This window comes from Leguminivora glycinivorella, chromosome 2 (assembly GCF_023078275.1).
Source record: "Leguminivora glycinivorella isolate SPB_JAAS2020 chromosome 2, LegGlyc_1.1, whole genome shotgun sequence".
Lineage (NCBI taxonomy): Eukaryota > Metazoa > Arthropoda > Insecta > Lepidoptera > Tortricidae > Leguminivora > Leguminivora glycinivorella.
The window spans coordinates 4,510,021-4,534,360 of NC_062972.1; the positions used below are offsets into that span (position 1 = coordinate 4,510,021).

Genomic DNA, 24,340 nt, shown 5'->3' on the forward strand with positions numbered 1-24,340 from the left:
GCTTAAACTGCAGCAACGCCACACTCATATGGTATCACTATTTATGGATTTCAATAAAGTATTAAAAAAGTTTGTACGTTCATATTTCGCCCTCCATAATGAATAATAAACGCGACTGATGGCTTCAATATTTAAGAACAGAAATTTCCTAAGTCCACCATATTATTCACTTTTAACGAATGAAAGAACAGTGAAGACTTATTCTTCTTTCCAGACATTAAGGCAGAGTTTATCAAGTCAGAAAGAGGCACCTGTCTCCTCATGATAGAGGGGTTTACGTTTTCCAGGGGCAACAAACTCTACAAGTGGTGGAATTGCTCCAGCAAGAGTACTAGAAATTGTAAAGCCAAGGTTTTGTTCAACCGGGATAATAAAATCTCTAAATTTTTCCCCGACCACAACCATAAACCTCCGAAGTATTTTAAAACACCCGATGGAAAATATATTAAGTGTTAGGTGAATGGTACTAGTAGAAGTTAAAATAATAGATTTATCACACTTGAATTATGACGTAATACGAGATTAAAAATACAAATCTGTGAATTTACTTATAAGGGCTGTTGTTAATTAATAAAGATATTTTTATTTTGTAGATAATGTTAGGTGTACCTATGTAACAGAAGTACAAGTAAAATTACTTAAAATTAAGAACTTAAACGCACGAAACGAATTCAGCTTGATGATGAATATTTGCCGCGTTACCTTGTATCAGTAAATTACATTATTCTACAAAATAACAATATTTTTATAATCCTGCACAAACTATTTTTTGTAACTAATTATAGACACATTTCTCAAATTAATACTTTCTTTTGAACAGGCGGCGAGGTATCTTACCTCCTTTTCACACCAGCCACAAGCAAGCACCAGTTGATAATGCTGCAAGACCACACCTTCCGGCAGACCACCAAGGACAGCCGCTACTGGAGCTGCAGCCGCCGCACCATCACCAGGTGCCAGGCCCGGATCCGCTTCAACGAGGCCAAGGAGATCTCCTTCCTCAACCTGAGCCACAACCATCCTCCTCCCAAATACAAGCCCTCGCAAGATGGGAAGGTGGTTAGATTGTAATGCTGCTAAACCGCATGACCAATTCTCCAGCAATGACGACTAGCGCGTACAACACTGAATTCGGTAGCAAATCTTACTGAAGCTTTTTACCGATTAAACTTAAAGTTTAATAGGGCAAGGTTCATTTTCCACATAAGAAAAACCATGCTCATCTCATTAAAAAAATTGGAAAGTTGGTTACGGTATATAAAGTAGGTTCAACTTTCAGGAACTTTTATACAAAAATTATGGTGTAATGATTCTATTTTCTGTCAAACCTAATCTTGTTAGGTAAAACGATACTGCATTGTACAAAAGTGTACCTTACCTACTAATCTTTTCATTTCTCCTATGATACTAATTTGTTGCAACAAAAATTTCATTGTCTAATTTTTGTTTTTAATAAACTTGTTTTTTATTATATTATTGATGTCAAATAAAGCATTGGTATATATCTAATCACTTGTCAAAATTCTACTTTGTTTTTATAACTCGAATTTTATTATTCTAAATCAATCTGGGTTTTTATTTCAATACAAAATTTAACAAAATATTTGTTTTTTTGTAAAGAATAAGTATTTAACACGCTGTTTGTTTGGACAGCTGTACATGGGTGAAAAAAAGAAAACTGCCATAATAAACCATTTTTTTTTTGTTCAAAATGTAATGTGTAATAATAAAATCATAAAAAATATTTGTAATATCGCGTGGCAAGCTCTTGGTAATTGTATTTATATTTTTGTAATGCTAAAACTGGAAAATTACTGTCTTGGGTGATCCATAAACGCTCGGCTTCTGGAATAGTGAATCAGAAGTTGTGAGGTTAGTAGTCACATAAGACAGAGATTCGTAGTTTTTAAAAAATATGATAACCTTAATATAATCATTTGTAGTTGCTTGTTAAAAAAATGAGATAATGATATTTTTAGATTTCGTGTACGAATTCATCGAGCTACCCACAGCAAGGAAACCCCTGTTGATGGTGCAAGGAGAAACGTTCAGAATGACCACGCACGACAGGCGGTACTGGAGCTGCAGTAAGCGCAACATGACCAAGTGCCAAGCGAGGGTCAGGTTTAACGAGGCTGGGTTTGTTGTATTCTATAGCTTGGATCATAACCACCCGCCTTCTAAATTTTATAAAAAATCAGACGGGACGTACATCAAATGTTCGTAGATTCACCACTAATATGTGCAAACATTTTTTAAATGCCTATCTTTTCTTTGAAAAATTATGGGTATGATTGCCCAAGTAGGTTTTTAATAAAAAAGTACAAGGAAACATTCTGGTTATAATAGGGTAACTAAATAAATAAATAAATAAATATTATAGGACATTCTTACACAGATTGACTGAGGCCCACGGTAAGCTCAAGAAGGCTTGTGTTGTGGGTACTCAGACAACGATATATATAATATATACATACTTATATACATAGGAAACATCCATGACTCAGGAACAAATATCTGTGCAACTGAACATAATCAACGAACGAAACACCGAGATTCTGTGTCGGACGGACATCACCATCATATTAGCATAGACGCTTCAGGTGAAGTAATGACGCAAATTATTTTAAAGATTTTATATTTGTTTAGTTAGATTACCTTTATTTTATGTTTACTTGATATTTTTTGTCAAATAAATATATTAGGTTGTAATATCAGTAATTAGTTTTAAAATGTTTAAATGATTTTTAAATTGCAATGATGTTGTATTGGAAAAATACGGGGCATTCTTCTTCAAATCTGTCCATATCCAGACTAATATAATAAATGGGAAAGTGTATATCTCTGTCTGTTTGTCCGTCTTTCACGGCAAAACGGAGAGAAGAATTGGCGTGATTTTTTAAGTACTTGAAGGGATGGAGAGTGACATAGACTTATTCTTGAGCATTCCGCAATTTTCGAATTTAATGCTAGCGAAGCCGCGGGAAAAAACTAATATAGGTATATTTTGTTAACTCTAATTAACTCTTTATTTAGATGATTTTATTAAATTATTAACACACACGTAGCATTTTTTCTGTTATTAAAGAACGATTTCTTACAAAACAATTAGATAAATTGTAATTGTGGCTGCATTGTCTTTGACCATGACTCTAATAAGTAATTCTTTAATTCTATTAAGTAAACCAATCTATTTATTACATTTTACCTCTATTGTCGTTGATCTTGATTATCTAATTGTCTTTTCTAGGGCTACAATACGAGTTTATCCACCTGAGAAATGCTAAAAAACCAATGTTACTGCTGCAAGAGTACACATACCGGATGACAGCCAACGAGAAGAGTCATTGGAGTTGCACTAAAAGAAGCTATGGTGGGTGCCGGGCCAAAGTTCGGTTCTCCGGTTCGGATATTGTATCCTATGATCTTGTACACAACCATCCTCCTCCAAAACTGTTTAAAGAATCTAGTGGCTACTATATTAAGCTGCACGGATAATCGAAATTACCTTGTGATCGTACTGACTAGAGTACAAGTTACAATTGTAAACTTATTGTATATACATATTCCTTATTAAATTTAGTGTTTTATAATTTTATGTATTAGGAATACTTAATGTGTTTAGTTATTCAAAACACCTCGGTTCATGTAAAACTAACTTAAAAATACTAATTAATATAATACTACTCTATTAAAACTAACATTACTATAAAACTAAATTCTATTCACAAAACTCGTTCCGGGCCCTCTCAGATGCAAAGGTTCCCATCACCCTCGATGCGTTCCCACGCTGAATTGCGATGACAGTCTTTGCATCAGAAAAGACACGGAACGAGGGTCATGGCCTCTCTCGCTGAGCCGCCGCCCCAATTCAACCAAAAAAGCTTTCCTCTCTGCACACCAACACCACCCCGACGTCTCCACTGCCAACGGGACAAATAAATAGCGCGACAGCAGCGCCGAATATTTGTCGCGCTTCCGTGATGCTCCTATACTTTGTCAAACAAGTCTGTCAGTAAATAAGAACAAAGAAAACTATATGCATCCTTTTTTTTAGGGTGCTAGAGAAAAGGATACCTATAGTTTTCTTTGTTCTTATTTACTGACAGACTTGTTTGATAGAGTATAGTTCAGCCGCAAAAAGTACAAGGAAACATTCTGGTTATAATAGGGTATCTGAACATAATCAACGAACGAAACACCGAGATTCTGTGTCGGACGGACATCACCATCATTAGCATAGACGCTTCAGGTGAAGTAATGACGCAAATTATTTAAAAAAAAAATATATATTTGTTTAGTTAGATTACCTTTATTTTATGCTTACTTGATATTTTTTGTCAAATAAATATATTAGGTTGTAATATCAGTAATTATTTTTAAAGTGTTTAAATGATTTTTAAATAATATTGTAATGATGTTGTATTGAAAAAATACAGGGCATTCTTCTTCAAATCTGTCCATATCCAGACTAATATAATAAATGGGAAAGTGTATATCTCTGTCTGTTTGTCAGTCTTTCACGGCAAAACGGAGAGAAGAAATGGCGTGATTTTTTAAATACTTGAAGGAATAGAAAGTGACATAGGCTTATTCTTGAGCATTCCGCAATTTTCGAATTTAATGCTAGCGAAGCCGCGGGAAAAAACTAATATAGGTATATTTTGTTAAATCTAATTAACTCTTTATTTAGATGACTTTATTAAATTATTAATACACATGTAGCATTTTTTCTGTTATTATAGCACGATTTCTTACAAAACGGTTCGATAAATTGTAATTTTGGCTGCATTGTCCTTGGCCATGACTCTAATAAGTAATTCTTCAATTCTAATAAGTAAACCAATCTATTTACATTTTACCTCTATTATAAATCGTTGACCTTGATTATCTAATTGTCTTTTCTAGGCCTACAATACGAGTTTATCCAGCTGAGAAATGCTAAAAAACCAATGTTACTGCTGCAAGACTACACATACCGGTTGACAGCCAACGAGAAGAGTCATTGGAGTTGCACTAAAAGAAGCTATGGTGGGTGCCGGGCCAAAGTTCGGTTCTCCGGTTTGGATATTGTATCCTATGATCTTGTACACAACCATCCTCCTCCAAAACTGTTTAAAGAATCTAGCGGCTACTATATTAAGTTGCACGGATAATCGAAATTTCCTTATGATCGTACTTAAAGAACAAGTTACAATTGCAAACTTGTTGTATATACATATTCCTTATTAAATTTAGTGTTTTATAATTTTATGTATTAGAAATAATGTGTTTTAGTTATTCAGAACACCTCGGTACATGTAAAACTAACTTTAAAATACTAATTAAATAATACTACTCTATTAAAATTAACATTACTATAAAACTAAATTCTATTCACAAAACTCGTTCCGGGCCCTCTCAGATGCAAAGGTGCCCATCACACTACTCGATGCGTTCCCACGCTGAATTGCGATGACAGCCTTTGCATCAGAAAAGACACGGAACGAGGGTCATGGCCTCTCTCGCGAGCCGCCGCCCCAATTCAACCAAAAAAGCTTTCCTCTCTCTCTGCACACCAACACCCCGACGTCTCCACTGCCAACGGGACAAAAAGATAGCGCGACAGCAGCGCCGAATATTTGTTGCTCTTCTGTGATGCTCCTATAATTTGTCAAACAAGTCTGTCAGTAAATAAGAACAAAGAAAACTATATGCATCCTTTTTTAGGGTGCTAGAGAAAAGGATATCTATAGTTTTCTTTGTTCTTATTTTACTTGTTTGACAGAGTATAGTTCAGCCGCTGCTCCAGCAGTCCGGACTGTCCGGCCGATCGATGTTTAGTTATTTGTTTAAATAAATTGTATACTTATTTCAGTGAGCCTTGGGTTATTCGACAACTAGGTCCAGACTCTACTTTTAATTTCACTAGCTCTGTACTTTTCATTGTTCTTGTAGATTTTAATGTATTAAGTATTATATTTAACAGTATAGACAACCTTAGTTAGATGTCCAAATGTTAAACAATTGTTAGTAAAGATGTCATAATCCAATACCTGATCGAGTCATTTACTTGACCCTCCCTACGCCTACTCATTTACTAACCGCAAAACCAAATATATTGCTAACTACTGCTATAAAACTGAGAATGAATTTAATTAGGGTATTTTACTGATGTTGATTTAAAATAAGGAAAACCATTAGGCCAGGTATAATTTTTATTAACACCGATTAATAACCAAATGCACGTTTATTAAATAAATCATTTAACAATCACAGTTAAGGAAGCAACAATAAACCATTATCGTGAATTATAGTCTAGCATTCTTAAATAATAATAAGGTAGGTCATAAAATCAGGACACCTAGGTACTCTAGTATTAATTGTGATGCTAGAAAGGTAGTACAATTAATGAACCGGATTTTAAACAATCTAAACCACAAAACTAGATGAAAACCTTAATCGAGTTGAAGTAGTAACTTGTAACTTCGAAATATCTTTATTAAACAGCGTAAATTCACTACACAAGTTATAAACGCAATTGCTATCACAATAGCTTAACCGTTAAAAACAAAACGCTATATTTAATGCCATATATGAAAACGACCGTTATTTAACTGTACGACAAAGATAGCTACTAAAAGCCGTTAGATACTAAAGCAAAATCAACACATAGCAAAATCTAACAACGACATAGCAATTACAATAAGGACTAAATCTAGTACTTATCTTTTAGCACTAATTTTACACCAACACTTCGCACTTCTTTAATCTACAAAAGTTCAGCCCGGAATGAACGCGTTGGAATGAATTTTCGCAACGGCTGGAACAGGCACTTCCCTCCAATAATGTGACCACAGTTGCCTCGGCCAATCACGCTGCAGGAATCATGGTGCGATTGGTACGAACACCGCTGATTGGTCCGTTTTGGCGGGAATGCTGACGCCATTGTTGTGACTCACGAGCGCCCTCTTGCGGCCATTATGGAAACTAGGTAGGCGCCATGTTGATAGCTGTGATGTTGCTTCGTCCGTTGTGCAAACGTCGCGCCATCTGTTGGCAGCTCGAGAGACTTCTACGGCCATTATTGACACTCGTCCATCCTGACGACTTTGCGACTCTGCAAAGAAAGAAAAGGAACAAGGATTATCTGATTTTTATAACCAACAGATGTGTGTTAAATGCAATTTTAATTTCATCTTTCATCCCATTTAATTTTCCAACAATTTGTCATTGACAACCAATTATATATCCATTTATACACAAACCGTTTATATATCCATTAAAATATAACATTTCCAATATAAACCATGACAAATCCAATAATAAACCATTTCATCCAGAAATTTACCCAATATAATAGCCATATTTTCCTTTCATTTAATTACCACAAAAAATTTATTCAAATAGCCACATTATCCTTTCATTTAATTATTCCTGTTTTAGATACATCAACGATATTTCAGTTCATGACCAATAGAGATAACCAATGTTAATTTATCCTTCCAGCAAATCAATTAATTCCTCTGTACTGTCTACCTGACTGTCATCAGAACTGCTTTCTGGAGCATCAGTATCCTTTTGAAACTTCTTTATCGAGTCCGAGGATACTAAAGCTTCAAATCGCTTATAGCCTTTTACGCCTTTCAGTGAAGTAATTACATACCTGTCATTGCCAGCCACTTTTATAATTTTATATGGTCCACTAAATTTCTCTTTCAGTTTTCGCCTCACGTTGATGTTTCTGTCGGCCGCACCTTTCCATAGTACTAAATCATTTACCTTGTACTTCGTTGGTCGTTTCCGCTTCGCATTGAAATATTTCTGCATGACTTCTGCCGTTCTTTTTAGATTACCTGACGCGGTGTTCCGAGTTTGCTGTGCAGTCTGTTCGTCGTCAAAAGAATTGCCCGCTATTGCTTGATATCTACTGCGGCTCGCGCTAAACATTAATTTAAAAGGAGTAAATCCAGTAGATGAACTCTGAAGATTGTTCATACCCCAAGTTACATCAGGCAGCTTCGTATCCCAGTCTCTCTCGTTGTCCACGCTGGTATTTAAAGAATCTAATAATGTACGGTTATACCTTTCGACCTGTCCGTTAGCGCGAGGGCACGCTACTGCATTAACGATGTGTTTGATAAAGTTGTCCAGGCAGAATTGTTTGAAACTCTTGCTCTTAAAACAGGAACCGCTGTCGGATATTATTCGTTTCGGGTATCCAAACGAACAAAATATATTACTTAGAGAACTTATTACCTCACGAGCCCTCGTAGTTTTCACAGGAACAGCCCAAGTAAACTTGGTGAAGGAATCTACAATCATCAATAAATAAGAGTTACCTGCACGGCTCTTGCAGAACGGTCCCAGGTGGTCTATGTGCACTGTGTGCAATGGCTCCGCAATCTTCTCAATCGGGTGAAGCTCGCCTTCAGCTCGCCCATACTGACTCCTCTTGTACAGGCAATCTAAACATGAGTTTACATACTTACGTATGAATCTAGTCATACTAGGGAACCAAAATGTATCCTTGATGATCTGTTCGCAGCGTTTTAACCCGGGATGTCCAATACTGTCATGAAATTTGCGCATTACATTCCACCTACCGTACTTAGGTACAACTAATCTTTCTTTATCACCTGCAATTACTCTATACAACCGCTCTTCTTTTAACTTATAATTGGATGGTGATAAGCAATAATGTGTCAACCCACACGCCAACCATTTTGAGAAAATGGCGTCTAAAGATTTTTTCTCATTTTTTTGTGTTTCTCTTAAAAAAAATTGTTTTTTATATAGATTGTTGTGTTTTTCAGCTATAATACGTTCAGTAGTAGTGATTATTGTAGCTTAATTTCAAAACAAACTTCAATTTGACGAAATAATGCCCTTTTCTTTTATTGCGAATTGTTCGACGACGTCAAACTTTTTCAAGACTGTGTTATGATACTTAACCCACTTAGAGGCTTGTGTTGTGGGACTTGGGCCGTTCTCGAGAACATTCGCGAACGGGAGAATATAGCGAGAACATTCTCGGGAACTTTCTCCGCAACGAGAATATCCGAGAAAGTACATACATTCTGCACATATTTTGATATTTGTTTATTTGTATTTCTTCTTATATGGCTTTAAAATACATTGACACACATTTAAAAGGGAACAACATATTCTAAGGGTAAAATTCTCTACTATCTTGGGAAATTTCCAAGCATGTTCTTGAGAACGTTCTCACGAGAAGGTTCTCGAGAAATTGCTCGCATATTCTTTCATCCGTTTTATTTAGAATGCACATTGACTAAGTACATTTTGTGACTTTTCTTGCATAAATGATTGTCGCCTATATATAGTATTATTGGTTCCAGTAAAGTAACTTTGTCTTGAAGTAATAGTCTGAGCGTTACCATATCAAATTCTGCTTGTCCACGAGAATATTCCCGGGAACATTCTCCCCTACTTTTTATAACTATATTATACGATAACAAGGTGGGGGAAGGTGTTTTATACTAATAAAATAACTTTCAATATACATATTTTTATTGATAAGAGACTTAATTTTTTTTGGTTTCATATTATTCGCAACTACCTACAACTTTTAAAAGAGCTAGTTTAAAACAAGAAAGCTTAAAAATTACTTACCTCATTGAATGTGTTTTTCATTTCAATGTTAACATTGTTAACACAGTTCTCTTCTATACATTTTTCGGGACCTCCTGAGAATCCTGGGTGGTTGTTTTGGTACGTTTTTTTATCTTCCTTTTTTTCAAAATCTCGTTAACATCGACTGGACATTTGCTACAGTTAAAAACAATATGCCGCACGAATCTCGTCGCATTGCATCGCAAAACAAACACACAAATTTAACACGGCCATCGTCCGTTATAGTTCTGAAATATTCAAAAACTTTACTTTTCTTCATTTTGAATATGTAACATCACTGTCGCGAAACTTCAACTACTCGGTGTATTAGCTTTGACGACACTGAGTAAACAATTAGTAAACTAATTTTTATGAGATAAATAGAGTGGGGAAATTGCTGGAGTGCGTGGTTATCCTTATCTATTCCGCAAAAACTCACGTGTGGTCAAAGGGGTTACATTGTTATAAAAATTTCTAAAACACCCCGATGGTGCAGGTAGCTTTGCACGTGCAAGATAAGATAACAATGTTAATTACTATCTTATGTTTTGTTGAAAACATGGTAAATATCTTGAACGAGTTGCACGTTGCAACAATACAATCAAAAATACCTAGACTGTAACTTTAAATAGGTATTTGTTTAAGAGGGCTTTCGTGTGAAAAACATTGAAATCGCAACGGAGCGCTTGATCATACCGTGTGTGGTATCAAATTAAAGGGCTTTGCGAGTAGTTTACAAATATATATCACATTATACGACTTTTTCTACTTGGTCAAACAAAATATAAGAAAATGTCCAAAAGTGGTAATAATTGTACCGGTGAAGGCTCGTTTTCAAAAAATTGCCAAAAATAAATAATAGCAATTTATAATCACTAACGTACTAAACGTTGAAGATTCATTAAATACAAACATTATTTTGATGTGATGTAGATTTTCAAAGAAATTGTCACTTAATTTTAGGTAATTTCTGAAAAAAATTTATTTCGACTTAGCCTCGTTTACTCTTTTTTAAAACCTTATAATAAAAATGTAGTCTGAGAAGATTGTAGTACAGGGTATACGAATTATAAATTTACCAGTTTTAGTTATCAAAATTGTCCAAATTTTACAAATAAGATCGACTAATTCAGCTCTATGCGTGAATTTTTCTAAACGTGCTTTAGAGAAAAAATCATAATTAATTTAGTGACTTGGTTTTCAAAAATGCAGTCTTATAAAAATCAAGATAATATGATGTTCTAACTGAAATTTGAATTAAATAAATCTATTGGATAACGGAAAGTGTAGTATTTCACCGACTAAAACTACCAATTTTACATTATTTTGACGTTTTTTTTGAAAGCAGCCTTAAGAAAAAGTGTTCTCCATGCACTTAAATAATAATGGTACCTGTTTATTTCATGAGAAATTAGGCTTTGAGTATTTTTTTTTAATGTTAACAAAAAAATTGAACTTTCTCGCACTTTCTCGTCTAGGAGAACATTCCCGAGAAAGTGCGGAAATTCTCAAGAGAAGGAATTTCCGAGAGCGAGAACATTCTCCGCGGCACATCTCTATCCATGACTCAGGAACAAATATCTGTGCTCATCACACAAATAAATGCCCTTACCGGGATTCGAACCCGGGACCGCGGCGTAGCAGGCAGGGTCACTACCGACTGCGCCAGACCGGTCGTCATGTAGGAATCAATACATTATTTATTAATCAAACCTTTTAATGATTTTTCTACTCCCGAACTGTTATTCGTCATTTACAGGATTGTGCGTATCGTCATGGCAACGCATTGCATTAACGATACTGCGTGCGTGCGCGGGAAGGCTTTGGGCAGCTGAGCTGACAGTGCAAACCTTTGCAATACAGGAAACAGTGTGAATTTTGCGAGAATTATTTAAAAAAACTATTAAAAACTAAGTGCATGGTCGTTGTAAAAGTATTGTATGCAATGGTGTTTAACTGACTCCAAAATACTCGTGGAAAGTACGCCACTCATATTTCTTGACCTCCTTTAAACGCCTGTTGAATAAAATACTATAAATTAACTATTAGAGTAATGATTATTTCTAGACACATATTTAAATTATCTGTGCTTTTTCAACAAAAAATCGTAACAAAAACCAAATAATCATCTTTAAAAAAACAAACTACTTATCTAAAATATATAACAAAATATTTTTTTACGCTAAGAAATAGACTAAGTCATTTAAATTATGAATAACTCATGACTTGTACAAGAACAAAACATAAAATATCTTTAACAAAATAATAAACTACCATTCAGTAAGTATTCAAAAATCAAACAATATTTTTATGCATACATTAACACGTCTTAATGTAATTAGTAATTATAAAAAAATAGTAGCTTATATTAGATTTTTATATAAACACGTACTTGTAAAAAATGTTTGCAAATTATAATAACGAATATGTATATTCATGACTTAAAGTGTTCAATTTCGTACTGAATTTACCATTCATGTGCAAAAATATACTAATGGACTAAGTCATAACTTATTCAAACATAAATTAATATGAACAGTTATATTTTACAATATAGTGTCATGGTACTTACACCAAAAACGAACAATTTATGACCCGAATATAATTTAACAATAATGACTTATGTTTTATAACACGGGTCGTAGCATAAAACAACGAATAAAATATCATTTTGCAATAATCATTCAAGTCTCATAGTGGGTAACTATGTCATTTTTTGCGTTTTGCAAGAATGAGTCAAGTGTAAAAAAATCGTTGAGTCAACCCTCATAACACATTATTGTAATTTAAATATGTCTTCTGCCAATTACTATAATAAGTTAAGGTTCTTGACACATTAATGCAAAACAGGCAACACACGATATAGGATTTGTGTTAACCTATTTTTTTACTTTTGGGATAGTAAAAATTTTCAAAATGAAAAGGTCATTTTTGCAAATAGAAGTTTAAAAATCCAGCTGTAACATGGCATTAAAATCTCATTTTTTTAGTTTTTGTGGGTTGACACATTATTGCTTATCACCATCCAATTATTTTTAATATCAGGCTCCGCCTGTCCTGATTCTAGTTTAGTTTTGATTATACGAATCTTTTCATCCTGATTTTGAAGACAGACAATCCAATCAAAAACATCAATAATATTGATATCAATCACTTCTGGAGGCTCGACTGGACTCCTGCTAAGGGCGTCTACGTGACTATGGGACTTACCAGGTTTATGTTCTACTTCCATGTCATATTCCTGAATGAGTAGCCACCATCGTGCTATCCTAGGTGTTAAATCCTTTTTCTGGAAGGTGTACCGCACCGCAGAGCAATCTGTGATGACTTTAAAGTGGTTACCTGCCAAGTAGATCCGAAATCTTCTTAATGATTCCACGACCGCCAATGTCTCCAGCTCGTAAGAATGATACATCGATTCTTCTTTGCTCGTTTTTCGGCTAAAGTAGGATATGGGTTTTAAATTACCGTCTTGCTTTTGGAAGAGTATACCCGCTAAACCTCTGCTACTGGCATCTGTGTGGACCTCGATGTCACCATCGCGGCGAAAGAGAGAGAGAAGAGGACGAGTTGTTAGTACCTTTTTCAACTCCTGGAAAGCTTTTTGCTGTTGTGAGCCCCACTCCCAGCTAACATTTTTCTGCAGCAACCTGTATAAATCATAAGCAATACCTGCATAGTTTTGGACGAACTTTCTGAAGTAGCTGGTGAGACCTAGGAACATTCGCAGCTCATGAATGTTAGCCGGTTCCTTATATTCCAGAACTGCCTCGATTTTCTTGCTGCCTGGTCTTATACCTTCCTCGCAAATTTCATAGCCCAAGTAGTCAATTTTTGTTTGCAAAAAGAAACATTTCTCTAGATTTAACGTCAATCCTGCATCTTTAATTATTTGAAGTACTACTTTCAAAAGATCGAGTCCTTCTTCTATGGAATTTGTAGGAAGTAATACATCGTCAATATAAGGCAAAACTTTTTCATGGCGCAAAGATGAAAAGATACGATCCATCAATCGCTGGAAAACGGCAGGCGAATTTGCAAGTCCAAAAGGCATGCGAAGAAACTCGTAGTGCCCTTCAGGCGTTACGAACCCCGTTTTATGAATAGAGTCTTTAGCTACAGGAATCTGATAAAACCCTTGAGACAGATCTAGACTTGTAAAGTACTTTTTACCTCCTAACTTTTCAATATGCTCTTCTATAATCGGCAAGGGATATTTGTCCTTCACTGTAATGCTGTTAAGTTTCCTGAAATCAACACAAAGACGAAAGTCCCCGTTTTTCTTACGTACCAGGATAATTGGGCTCGCGTAGTTAGAGGCGGATTCCCTAATGATTCCATTAGATAACATATCCTCAATCTTTTCCCGCATTACGGCTTTTTCAGAATAAGATAACCTATAAGGCCGGTAGCATACTGGCTTATCGGAATTTAACTCTATGTTTAATTCTACCTTATCGGTAACTCCTAATTCACGCGTGTCTTCTGAAAAACAATCAGAAAATTCTTGCAAAATTTGTCCCAATTTATTTAAAACCGATGGATCCTGAACCCCGCATTTAATTTTACTAACATCTACTTTCATTATCGTATCTGTCGCTGAATTTGACCTTTGATTATCAGACACAGATGTTTCTTCTACTACATACCCCCTAACTAACAACTGCCCCTTTTTAAAAGTCAATGGATGAGTACCTTGATTAATGACCAAGACAGAATTTACTGGAGAACAGTAAAGAGAAGAGGGAATGCTGTACTCAATGTCATTAAAACTACAAGAACGAGCATCAACAAACAATACGGTCGCATCTTGCAGAACATCGTCACTATCAGTCTCCACAAATTGAGCCGTATTAGCGGAAACAACAGTATCTGAAGAACAAACTAATCTCACCTTAGAAACTTCTGCATCTGCTTGGATTGAACTGATGTGAACTACCTCCTCGTTGGTAGGCTCCATGCTCTTCTCGAAGGTAACCGTTGATCCTTGAATAACTAACCTGTACGATGCATTATTGAGGATTGGCTGACCTACAAAGACATCGGCTCCTTTCAAGGGAATGTTGACCACCAGTGCTTCCGATGTAACTTTAATCCCGTCAATAATAAACTCTACAGATACCTTACCACAACAGTTAACTGATGGCCCGTGAAGCCCACTTATGTACATATTACAGGGTTTTAAATCAAGATTGAGTTTACGAGCGCACTCCATTGTTATCAAATTCCGCCTGGCTCCCGAGTCTAAATAGGCTCTTACCTCGGCACCATTTAAACTGATGTTTTTATAATAGCAATCATTTACCTGAGAGTCAACAAGGTTCACCGAAGTCTTCCGGAAACACTGCTCCGTTTTATGGTTCGTCTTCCCGCAGACATCGCATCTAACAGCGTTGGGATTCTTCGGACAGGACCGCACGACATGACCTGATTCCTTGCATAAGAAACAGGTGACGGATGTCTTGTTTGCTGATGATGATGATGCAGCCTTCTGGTCTCCTGCAGCGACTTCCTTTGATGTACCAGAAGAGTTAAAGTCTCTACTGCGCGCTGAAAAGTGCTTGCTTGGAGGTACCTTTTTCTCGTCATTCATACACAAGAACTGAGAGTACAACTCGCCAGGAGTTCTGTAGTTACCTGCTCTAGCTGAGGTTTTTAAGTGAAATGGTAACCCTTCTATCAAACAAGAAACAGCCTTATCACCAGTGATCTCACATTTAGTTAACATGTTGCATTTAGAATAAAAGTAATGGGTCATTGTCTCGCTGTATAGTTTCTTTCTATTAATCATTTCCTTAAGAGCCTCAGCATAATCCAGGTTTTGAGAGAAGGCCTCAAGAATCCGTTCCTTCCACTCAAGCCACGTCATTTCGTAACTGCGCAAGGCATTATGCCATAGTTTAGCTAGACCCGACAGGCGTGACTGCATATAATAACTCTTAACGCTATCAGACCAACCGTGAATTGCGCCCAGTTGTTCAATTTTGTTGAGCCATTGTTGCGCTGGCAGCTCCGACTTTTCAGGATCAAACTCCGGGATGATGTCAGGTTTCACCATTACCCCATAATAATTTGGATTGATCCTACCAGGTTCATCCAGCGCAGCAGGCGACTCGCGATCCACAGATTCTCGCGGCCGCCAGGGAGCCCAGCGCCTCGGTGCACGTTCACGACTGCGCCTCCGGGTACTGCTGCTCCGATCTCGGCGTTCCAGTCGCGTGTTGTCCCATCGCACCGGACTCCGGGACCTGCTTCTACTACGCGAATCCATCCCACTTCTGAAAATGTTAAACAATTGTTAGTAAAGATGTCATAATCCAATACCTGATCGAGTCATTTACTTGACCCTCCCTACGCCTACTCATTTACTAACCGCAAAACCAAATATATTGCTAACTACTGCTATAAAACTGAGAATGAATTTAATTAGGGTATTTTACTGATGTTGATTTAAAATAAGGAAAACCATTAGGCCAGGTATAATTTTTATTAACACCGATTAATAACCAAATGCACGTTTATTAAATAAATCATTTAACAATCACAGTTAAGGAAGCAACAATAAACCATTATCGTGAATTATAGTCTAGCATTCTTAAATAATAATAAGGTAGGTCATAAAATCAGGACACCTAGGTACTCTAGTATTAATTGTGATGCTAGAAAGGTAGTACAATTAATGAACCGGATTTTAAACAATCTAAACCACAAAACTAGATGAAAACCTTAATCGAGTTGAAGTAGTAACTTGTAACTTCGAAATATCTTTATTAAACAGCGTAAATTCACTACACAAGTTATAAACGCAATTGCTATCACAATAGCTTAACCGTTAAAAACAAAACGCTATATTTAATGCCATATATGAAAACGACCGTTATTTAACTGTACGACAAAGATAGCTACTAAAAGCCGTTAGATACTAAAGCAAAATCAACACATAGCAAAATCTAACAACGACATAGCAATTACAATAAGGACTAAATCTAGTACTTATCTTTTAGCACTAATTTTACACCAACACTTCGCACTTCTTTAATCTACAAAAGTTCAGCCCGGAATGAACGCGTTGGAATGAATTTTCGCAACGGCTGGAACAGGCACTTCCCTCCAATAATGTGACCACAGTTGCCTCGGCCAATCACGCTGCAGGAATCATGGTGCGATTGGTACGAACACCGCTGATTGGTCCGTTTTGGCGGGAATGCTGACGCCATTGTTGTGACTCACGAGCGCCCTCTTGCGGCCATTATGGAAACTAGGTAGGCGCCATGTTGATAGCTGTGATGTTGCTTCGTCCGTTGTGCAAACGTCGCGCCATCTGTTGGCAGCTCGAGAGACTTCTACGGCCATTATTGACACAAATGAAATAAAGAAATCATACACGTTATGTACTTACTTATTTACACGTTGACGTCAGAAAACATGAATCCAAATAGTTTCCTCACTATCTCTATTCAAAACCATTGCCACTTGACTGCGGGCTCAAATTTTTATATGTGAAATTTTTTATAGGTAAATCCAATTAATATCCATTATTTTTATTACGGTTAATATAAATATAGATTTTCTTAACAATGTCTGAGATGAATCACTTTTATTATAAAGTCAAGTGAATATTGAATATTTTTTCGGCTTGGAAAAATAATCTTTCAATTAAGTTCAAGTTCCTATTAGTTTACACAGTCAGCTATTATTTTACAAATGGTTGCCGTTTTCAGAGTTGAGTTTCGAGTTTATTCAGTTAGGGAGCCAGAAGAAGCCTTGTTACTCATCCAAGACTACACGTTCGCGATGAATGGCACGTGCCAGAGATATTGGCGGTGTAGCCAAAAGCTCTCCTGCAACTGCCAGGCCAAAGTCCGGTTCAATGACCAGAAGGCTTTAGTGTTTTATGAGCTTCAACACAATCATGGTCCTCCTAAATTGTTTAAGATGCCGACTGGAAAATATATCAAAATGTAGTGTTTTGCTGTTATATTATATAAACATGTACTCATACAGATCTAAATAATTAAGTAAGAATCTACTAATACTAAAGCCGAAACTTATGCTTCACTCAACCACAGAATATATAATAGTACAAGTACAGAAGGCCCACTGCTTTGATGTTCACGACATGCCGCCTTTTTAAATGCCTACAAAATTCTTACAAAGAAACGAGCCGCACGTGCGCAGCGCCCGGCGATAGGGTTGCCTATGGACTAAAACGAATTAATACTCAGATAAAATGTTATACTATTATATTCAAGTCTTGGGTACTTTCTAGGTATATATATAGTATTTATATATTATTGTTTGAGTTCCAACATCACAAGCCTTATTGAATCTTTTTGGGGGAGTTAATCATTTGTAGATCTGTTTAAAAATGTCCTGTGGTATTTATTTTATTCATGATATCTATTTAACTAAGCATTATTAGCCATTCCACACGCGGACATCCCATATGAACCTTAAAAAAAAACTCGCGACGTAAAGTAACATTAGAAAGTGCGAACGTGCGTTCCGTGAGAACGCCCGCCACCCCTGATTAGGCCGCGAACTCGCGGCCGCCAGCATGTACTTGTAGCGCGGCGATAGAATCGCGGAGTGAGCCGCCCCTGACTCAACTTTGTCAATGTTTTTTGAGTGCCGTGTATGTGTAAAAAAATAAAACTAAATATATCGACTAAGTGAAGCTATGAGACGTGAGATTATTAATTTACAAACTTAAAATGTGTGGAAATAAAGTGAATTCATACGATTATTCGTTTATACTTTTGTTTCATGAGATATAGGTAACTATCGCTTATACACCTATGATGGAAAACCACAAATGAGTCCCATTGAAATGGGATAGGTAATTAAGACTGCTTTTAAATCAAGCTTTCTCAATTTCTCGGGAAAGTATCTGAAAAAATCTAACACACAACGGTCCCTAAACCATATGTAAATTATTTCCAGATTTAAGCTACGAGATCATCCAACTAGCAAGCGCTAAGAAATCTATGCTGAAGCTGCAAAACCACACGTTCAGGCGGACTGGCGCCGACGACCGCTCGTGGTGCTGCAGCAAACGGACCCACACCAGGTGTACCGCCAGAATCCGCTTCAACGACGCTCGAGCCATCGTCTTCCACAAACTCGAGCATAACCATCCTCCCCCGAAGTTGTTTAAGTCAGCTGAGGGAAAATATTACTGTGAAGCTCGGTCAAGTGGGATGTGGGTAAGAGAGAAACCCCTGTAGTTTGGACTCATTGTGCGTTCCCGACTCTACGACAGAATTAACACGAAGTTTTTGACGGTGAATCTCGAAATTTATGCTATCGTGGATCCACTGCTGTGTAACTGAGACCCTGACTATGTAGAATAGCTCATTTAGTACATTTTGCTCATCTCTTTATGTCCTATTTCACTATAAGTATTAAACTATAAGCGTAAAAAATATTTTGAATAAAAGTAGTGGCATATGATTGCGTTTTTATTTTCATACAAGAAATAGCAACTAAATATGAGGAACTACATACTTTAATCTTTTGAGTCTACCAACAGGTACGTGGCTATTTTCATTATATCATGGCTATTATTTACAGGTATATCTTACGAGTTTATAGAAGTGAGTAATCAGAAAAATCCTCTGCTGTTAATACAGAACTACACCTTTGGCCAAACTACCGGTGGTTTCAAATACTGGAGCTGCAGTCAGAGACTGTCATCGAAGTGCATGGCCAGAGTTCGGTTTGACGATGTAGGAGTCCCAGTGTTCCATGTGCTCGACCATAACCATGCTCCTCCAAAGTTTTATAGATCATCAGAAGGAAAATATGTTAAAATTAAAGGTTGAAGGCATCCATGAACTCTAGACATTTAATTTTAAAACCAATATATATCATTTGACTTTACCCTCGTTTCTGTTTAGATAAAACTCCTCTCACGACCCTGAATTAAACACCACATACAAGCACCATCTCGAGTTTTCCTCTTTATCTCGTGACTTTCTTTCTAGATGTCGCCTACGAGTTTATTCAAATCGGGAATAAGAAAAACCAGTTGCTAATGATTCAAAACTACACCTTCTGCCGGACAACCCACGGTGTCAAATATTGGAACTGCAGCCAGAAGTACGCCTTCCAGTGCTTGGCGAGGGTTCGGTTTAATGACCACGGAGTTCTAGTATTTTCTATGCTTGAACATAACCACCCTCAACCTAAACTTATTAAATCGTCAGAAGGAAAATATATAAAGATATAAACTTCTCTTGAAATACTTGTAATGTTTTTATACATATGTAAACGTTTTAACATTATCCGCAATTCAGTTATGACTAGATTCGTGCCAAAAACCCGTACCTATCCAAAAACATATATTGTTTTCTCATCATGACCTTCTTAGCTTTGACGAATTAAGAATAGCGAATCAAAAAAGCAACTGCTGCTAATTCAAAACTACACATTCGGGCGATCATCCGGTGGTAACAAATATTGGAACTGCAGTCAGAAGCTATCGTCCAAATGCTTGGCAAGGGCGCGGTTTGATGACCGGGGAATACCAGTGTTCTAGTTCTATATGCTTGACCATAACCATCCTCCTCCTAAAATGTTTAAATCACCAGGGGGAATGTATATTAAGCTTTAAGAAACAGAAGGCACCTGGTATTTATATTAAATTCAGTTATGACTAGATTCGTGCCAAAAACCCGTACCTATCCAAAAACATATATTGTTTTCTCATCATGACCTTCTTGCAGCTTTGTCCTACGAATTAATTCGAATAGCGAATCAAAAAAGCAACTGCTGCTAATTCAAAACTACACATTCGGGCGATCATCCGGTGGTAACAAATATTGGAACTGCAGTCAGAAGCTATCGTCCAAATGCTTGGCAAGGGTGCGGTTTGATGACCGGGGAATACCAGTGTTCTAGTTCTATATGCTTGACCATAACCATCCTCCTCCTAAAATGTTTAAATCACCAGGGGGAATGTATATTAAGCTTTAAGAAACAGAAGGCACCTGGTATTTATATTAAATTCAGTTATGACTAGATTCGTGCCAAAAACCCGTACCTATCCAAAAACATATATTGTTTTCTCATCATGACCTTCTTGCAGCTTTGTCCTACGAATTAATTCGAATAGCGAATCAAAAAAGCCAACTGCTGCTAATTCAAAACTACACATTCGGGCGATCATCCGGTGGTAACAAATATTGGAACTGCAGTCAGAAGCTATCGTCCAAATGCTTGGCAAGGGTGCGGTTTGATGACCTGGGAATACCAGTGTTCTATATGCTTGACCATAACCATCCTCCTCCTAAAATGTTTAAATCACCAGGGGGAATGTATATTAAGCTTTAAGAAACAGAAGGCACCTGGTATTTATATTAAATTAAACAACATTGTCACACACACCACTGATTTCCCAAGTTCAGAGAACATGAATTGAACTATTGATATGACCGAAAGCAGCAATACGTTCCTACTGAGATTAAGATAATATTGTTTTATACTCAGAGATAACTTGGTTCTATTACATTAATATAATTTTATGAACTTTCATTCTTAGTTAAGTAAGTCACACACTTTTTACAATTCTACATTGCGGTCTTATTACAATTTTATCATTTGAGTCAGATTAAGTAACTTTTTATTCCTAGGTAAGAAAATAAGTTCTATATTTTCATTTAATAAATATGGATATAAAAGATTTTCTTTTGTTATGATGGTAACATCATTACATATGTTTTAGTTAAATTTCAAAATGCTGAACTCACTTCCTAAGCAACAATTAACAGATAATAAACCAATCATTCTTTCTTCAACAGACTTGACATTCGAATTCATCAACATGGCAAATTCCGAAAAGCCAGTGTTGTTGGTTGATGGCTACACTTATACTCAGACCATCCGAGACTCCAGATACTGGAGTTGTATCAGAAGGAGGTCCGCCAAGTGTTCTGCTAGGATACGCTTCAATGACAACGGAGCCATCGTGTTCCATGACCTGAACCACGCACATCCTCCTACTAAATTGTATAAAACGGGAGATGGAAAATATATTAGGCTGTAACTAAAAGTTCTTTACAAATTCACTTTAATTTAATTAATGTAAACTTTTCTTTCTATTAAATACTTATGAACATGTGGTTATGACTTTTGACGTTGCGCAGGATATCTGATTATTTCTAATCTTAGTCGGTAATTGAACTTGGAGAATGTTATTTCTATTTGACTATAAGCTAACTGTAAAACTATTGTAAGTTCTGGTATTTGTCTTTTAGATTTATCCTTCGAATTCATACAATTGGCATCCGGCGGCAGCAAGAAGCCGCTGCTCATGCTCCAGAACTACACATTCGCTCGCACCACCAGCGACCACCGATACTGGAACTGCAGTAAGAAGGCGGCTTGCAAGTGTCCTGCTAGATTACGCTTCAACGACGCTGGCGTTATCGTGTTCTACGACCTGACACATAACCATACCCCGCCTTCGTACTTTAAAACTCCTTCTGGAAAATATGTGAGGCTGTAAGTTTGTATCGCTGCTTCCTGTCGGCACAGAATACGGCGACCCGGGTCTGTGGTTATGTCGGTTCGACATAATGAGGATACACCCTTTTTAGAAAAATTTCTTTGACATTTGCGAGATTTTGACATTATAAAAATGTATTATTGTTCGTACTAATAATTACATTAGTTCTAGGTTTTGAATCTCAAATGTGTACAAATTTCCTGCTTGTGAAAAATATGAAGATGTCGACTAAAACACAGTTGTTTGTAGTTGACATCAATATATTTATGTATATTAACATGTTCATTAGAATTAAAACATTTTTTGTTGTGACTAAAAATAGTTTTTTTATATGTATAAAATTTAATATTTTAGTAACTAATAGTATTCAGTATTTGTCTTAAACTTATGTATAATTCATTAATTACTTACTTGCATTGAGCGATAGAATAGTAAAATTATAATAAGCTCCCTTTGATTCAATTTATGCAGGCATTATATATTAATACATAAATAAAATGAACATAAATAATGATACTTACAGTGGTTTTTAGTTGTCCACAAATCATACCACATTTGTAATTCAATATACAATACATATAATATGTATGTCAAGGCAAAGAATACTAAGACAAATAAACTATTATATGGTAAGTTCATATAAAATACCTTCTCATCGAATATACTTCAAGGCAAAGGACAATCATGAAAAATAGTTGCCCCAAATAAATAAAATGTAAAATATAAATATAGTTGTCCTGCTAGGATACGTTTCAATGAGAACGGAGCCGAACAGAACAGGATCGTGGCAAGTGGTAATTCGTCATCCCTCTCATCATTAAGACACTGACAACACCCAATGGCCTTGACGCTAGCGTACACTGTCTATTCGTATTGAAGTAAGTGAGAGCGCGATGTCACTAAAAGATGGCGGCTAGGTACGAAAAGTGCGGAAAATATTAAATAATATAAAATAGAAAGATGCATTATTTGTGCAATATGTTTTAGTGTTTTACATATGTATATTCTCTCTCAATTTCGTTCGCAGCTCAAGTGGCTCTCTATTCGTTTTCGTCGTAACTCTCACGTGCTGTCCCTTTTGTATTCCATTAATATTTTTAACCCAACGACTCCCCGCTATCTTAAGAACCGTTTCAGCTATCTCCGTTCTGCTCGGTCCTCTCAGAATTTGCTTCTTTCCGTTCCGTCGTCCTCGTCTAAATTCTATAACAACTCCTTTACATTTCAAGCTGTGCGGCTTTGGAATTCCCTACCCGTAAATATTAGACGCGCTCAATCTCCTACTTCTTTTAAGATACTTCTCAAGCTTCACTTTTTATCTGATCATTGATCAATGATACCTTGATAGACTTATGTCCCCTATAGCTGGCATGTAATTTGTTATATATTTATGTATTTGTATGTTTATGTATTGTATTTTATTTTTATGTGTGTAGTATATTGTTTTGCGTAGTATAGTTTGTGCTAGATTTCCTCTAAGTCTACATTTAGTACACCTACTTACAAGGTTAAATTTATTATTCTCCACTACCTAGGTTGTCTGGAAGAGATCGCTCTTTAGCGATAAGACCGCCTCTTGTTTTACCTCTTAAGTTGTTGTTTATACTTGCTATGTTGTTTCGTGTATTGAGGTGTGCAATAAAGAGTATTTGTATTGTATTGTATTGTATGTATATTTTCGTTATTTTTTTTTGTTATTCTAATTTTAATTAAAGAAAACTAAGTGAATAATTGAAAGCCATAGAACCGTTTAATGAAGAATTCGAGACCAATCTTTGCAATTTGTTTCTATTGAGCCGATTTCATTGAATCGTGTATCGAGTACGGCGAGTATGTTCGTTGAAATATAATGAATAATAACATATAGTTTACTTGCCTTACTAAAACTAACAGTTTGTCTTAAAAATCTGCGCAACTCACGCAAGTAACATCAATTTTGCGCAATTGGGTGTTGTCGGCTCCTTAAACTGCCGTATGTTTCAGACCTAACGTACGAGTTTGTCGAAATGAACTACGGCAAGCCCCGTCTCATGTTGCGCAAGTATTCATTCTCGCAGACCACGAGCGGCCGCCGCTACTGGAACTGCAGCAAGAAGAACAGCAAGCACAGATGCCCGGCCAGGATTAGGCTCGACGATGCTGGGGTGGTCGACTTCTACAACCTGGACCACAACCATCCCCCTCCCATTGCCTTTAAAACTAAGACGGGGCTCACAT

General features: G+C 36.4%; 1 protein-coding gene across 1 annotated transcript; it reads left to right on the forward strand.

The window, feature by feature from the left end:
- Positions 1–21,420: 21,420 nt before the first annotated feature.
- On the forward strand, positions 21,421–22,595 carry LOC125242339. The gene is made up of 2 exons (XM_048151118.1): positions 21,421–21,657; positions 21,873–22,595. The coding sequence occupies exons 1-2, from the start codon at positions 21,440–21,442 to the stop codon at positions 21,988–21,990; spliced, it is 336 nt and encodes a 111-aa protein (XP_048007075.1). The 5' UTR covers positions 21,421–21,439; the 3' UTR covers positions 21,991–22,595.
- The last annotated feature ends 1,745 nt before the right edge of the window (positions 22,596–24,340 follow it).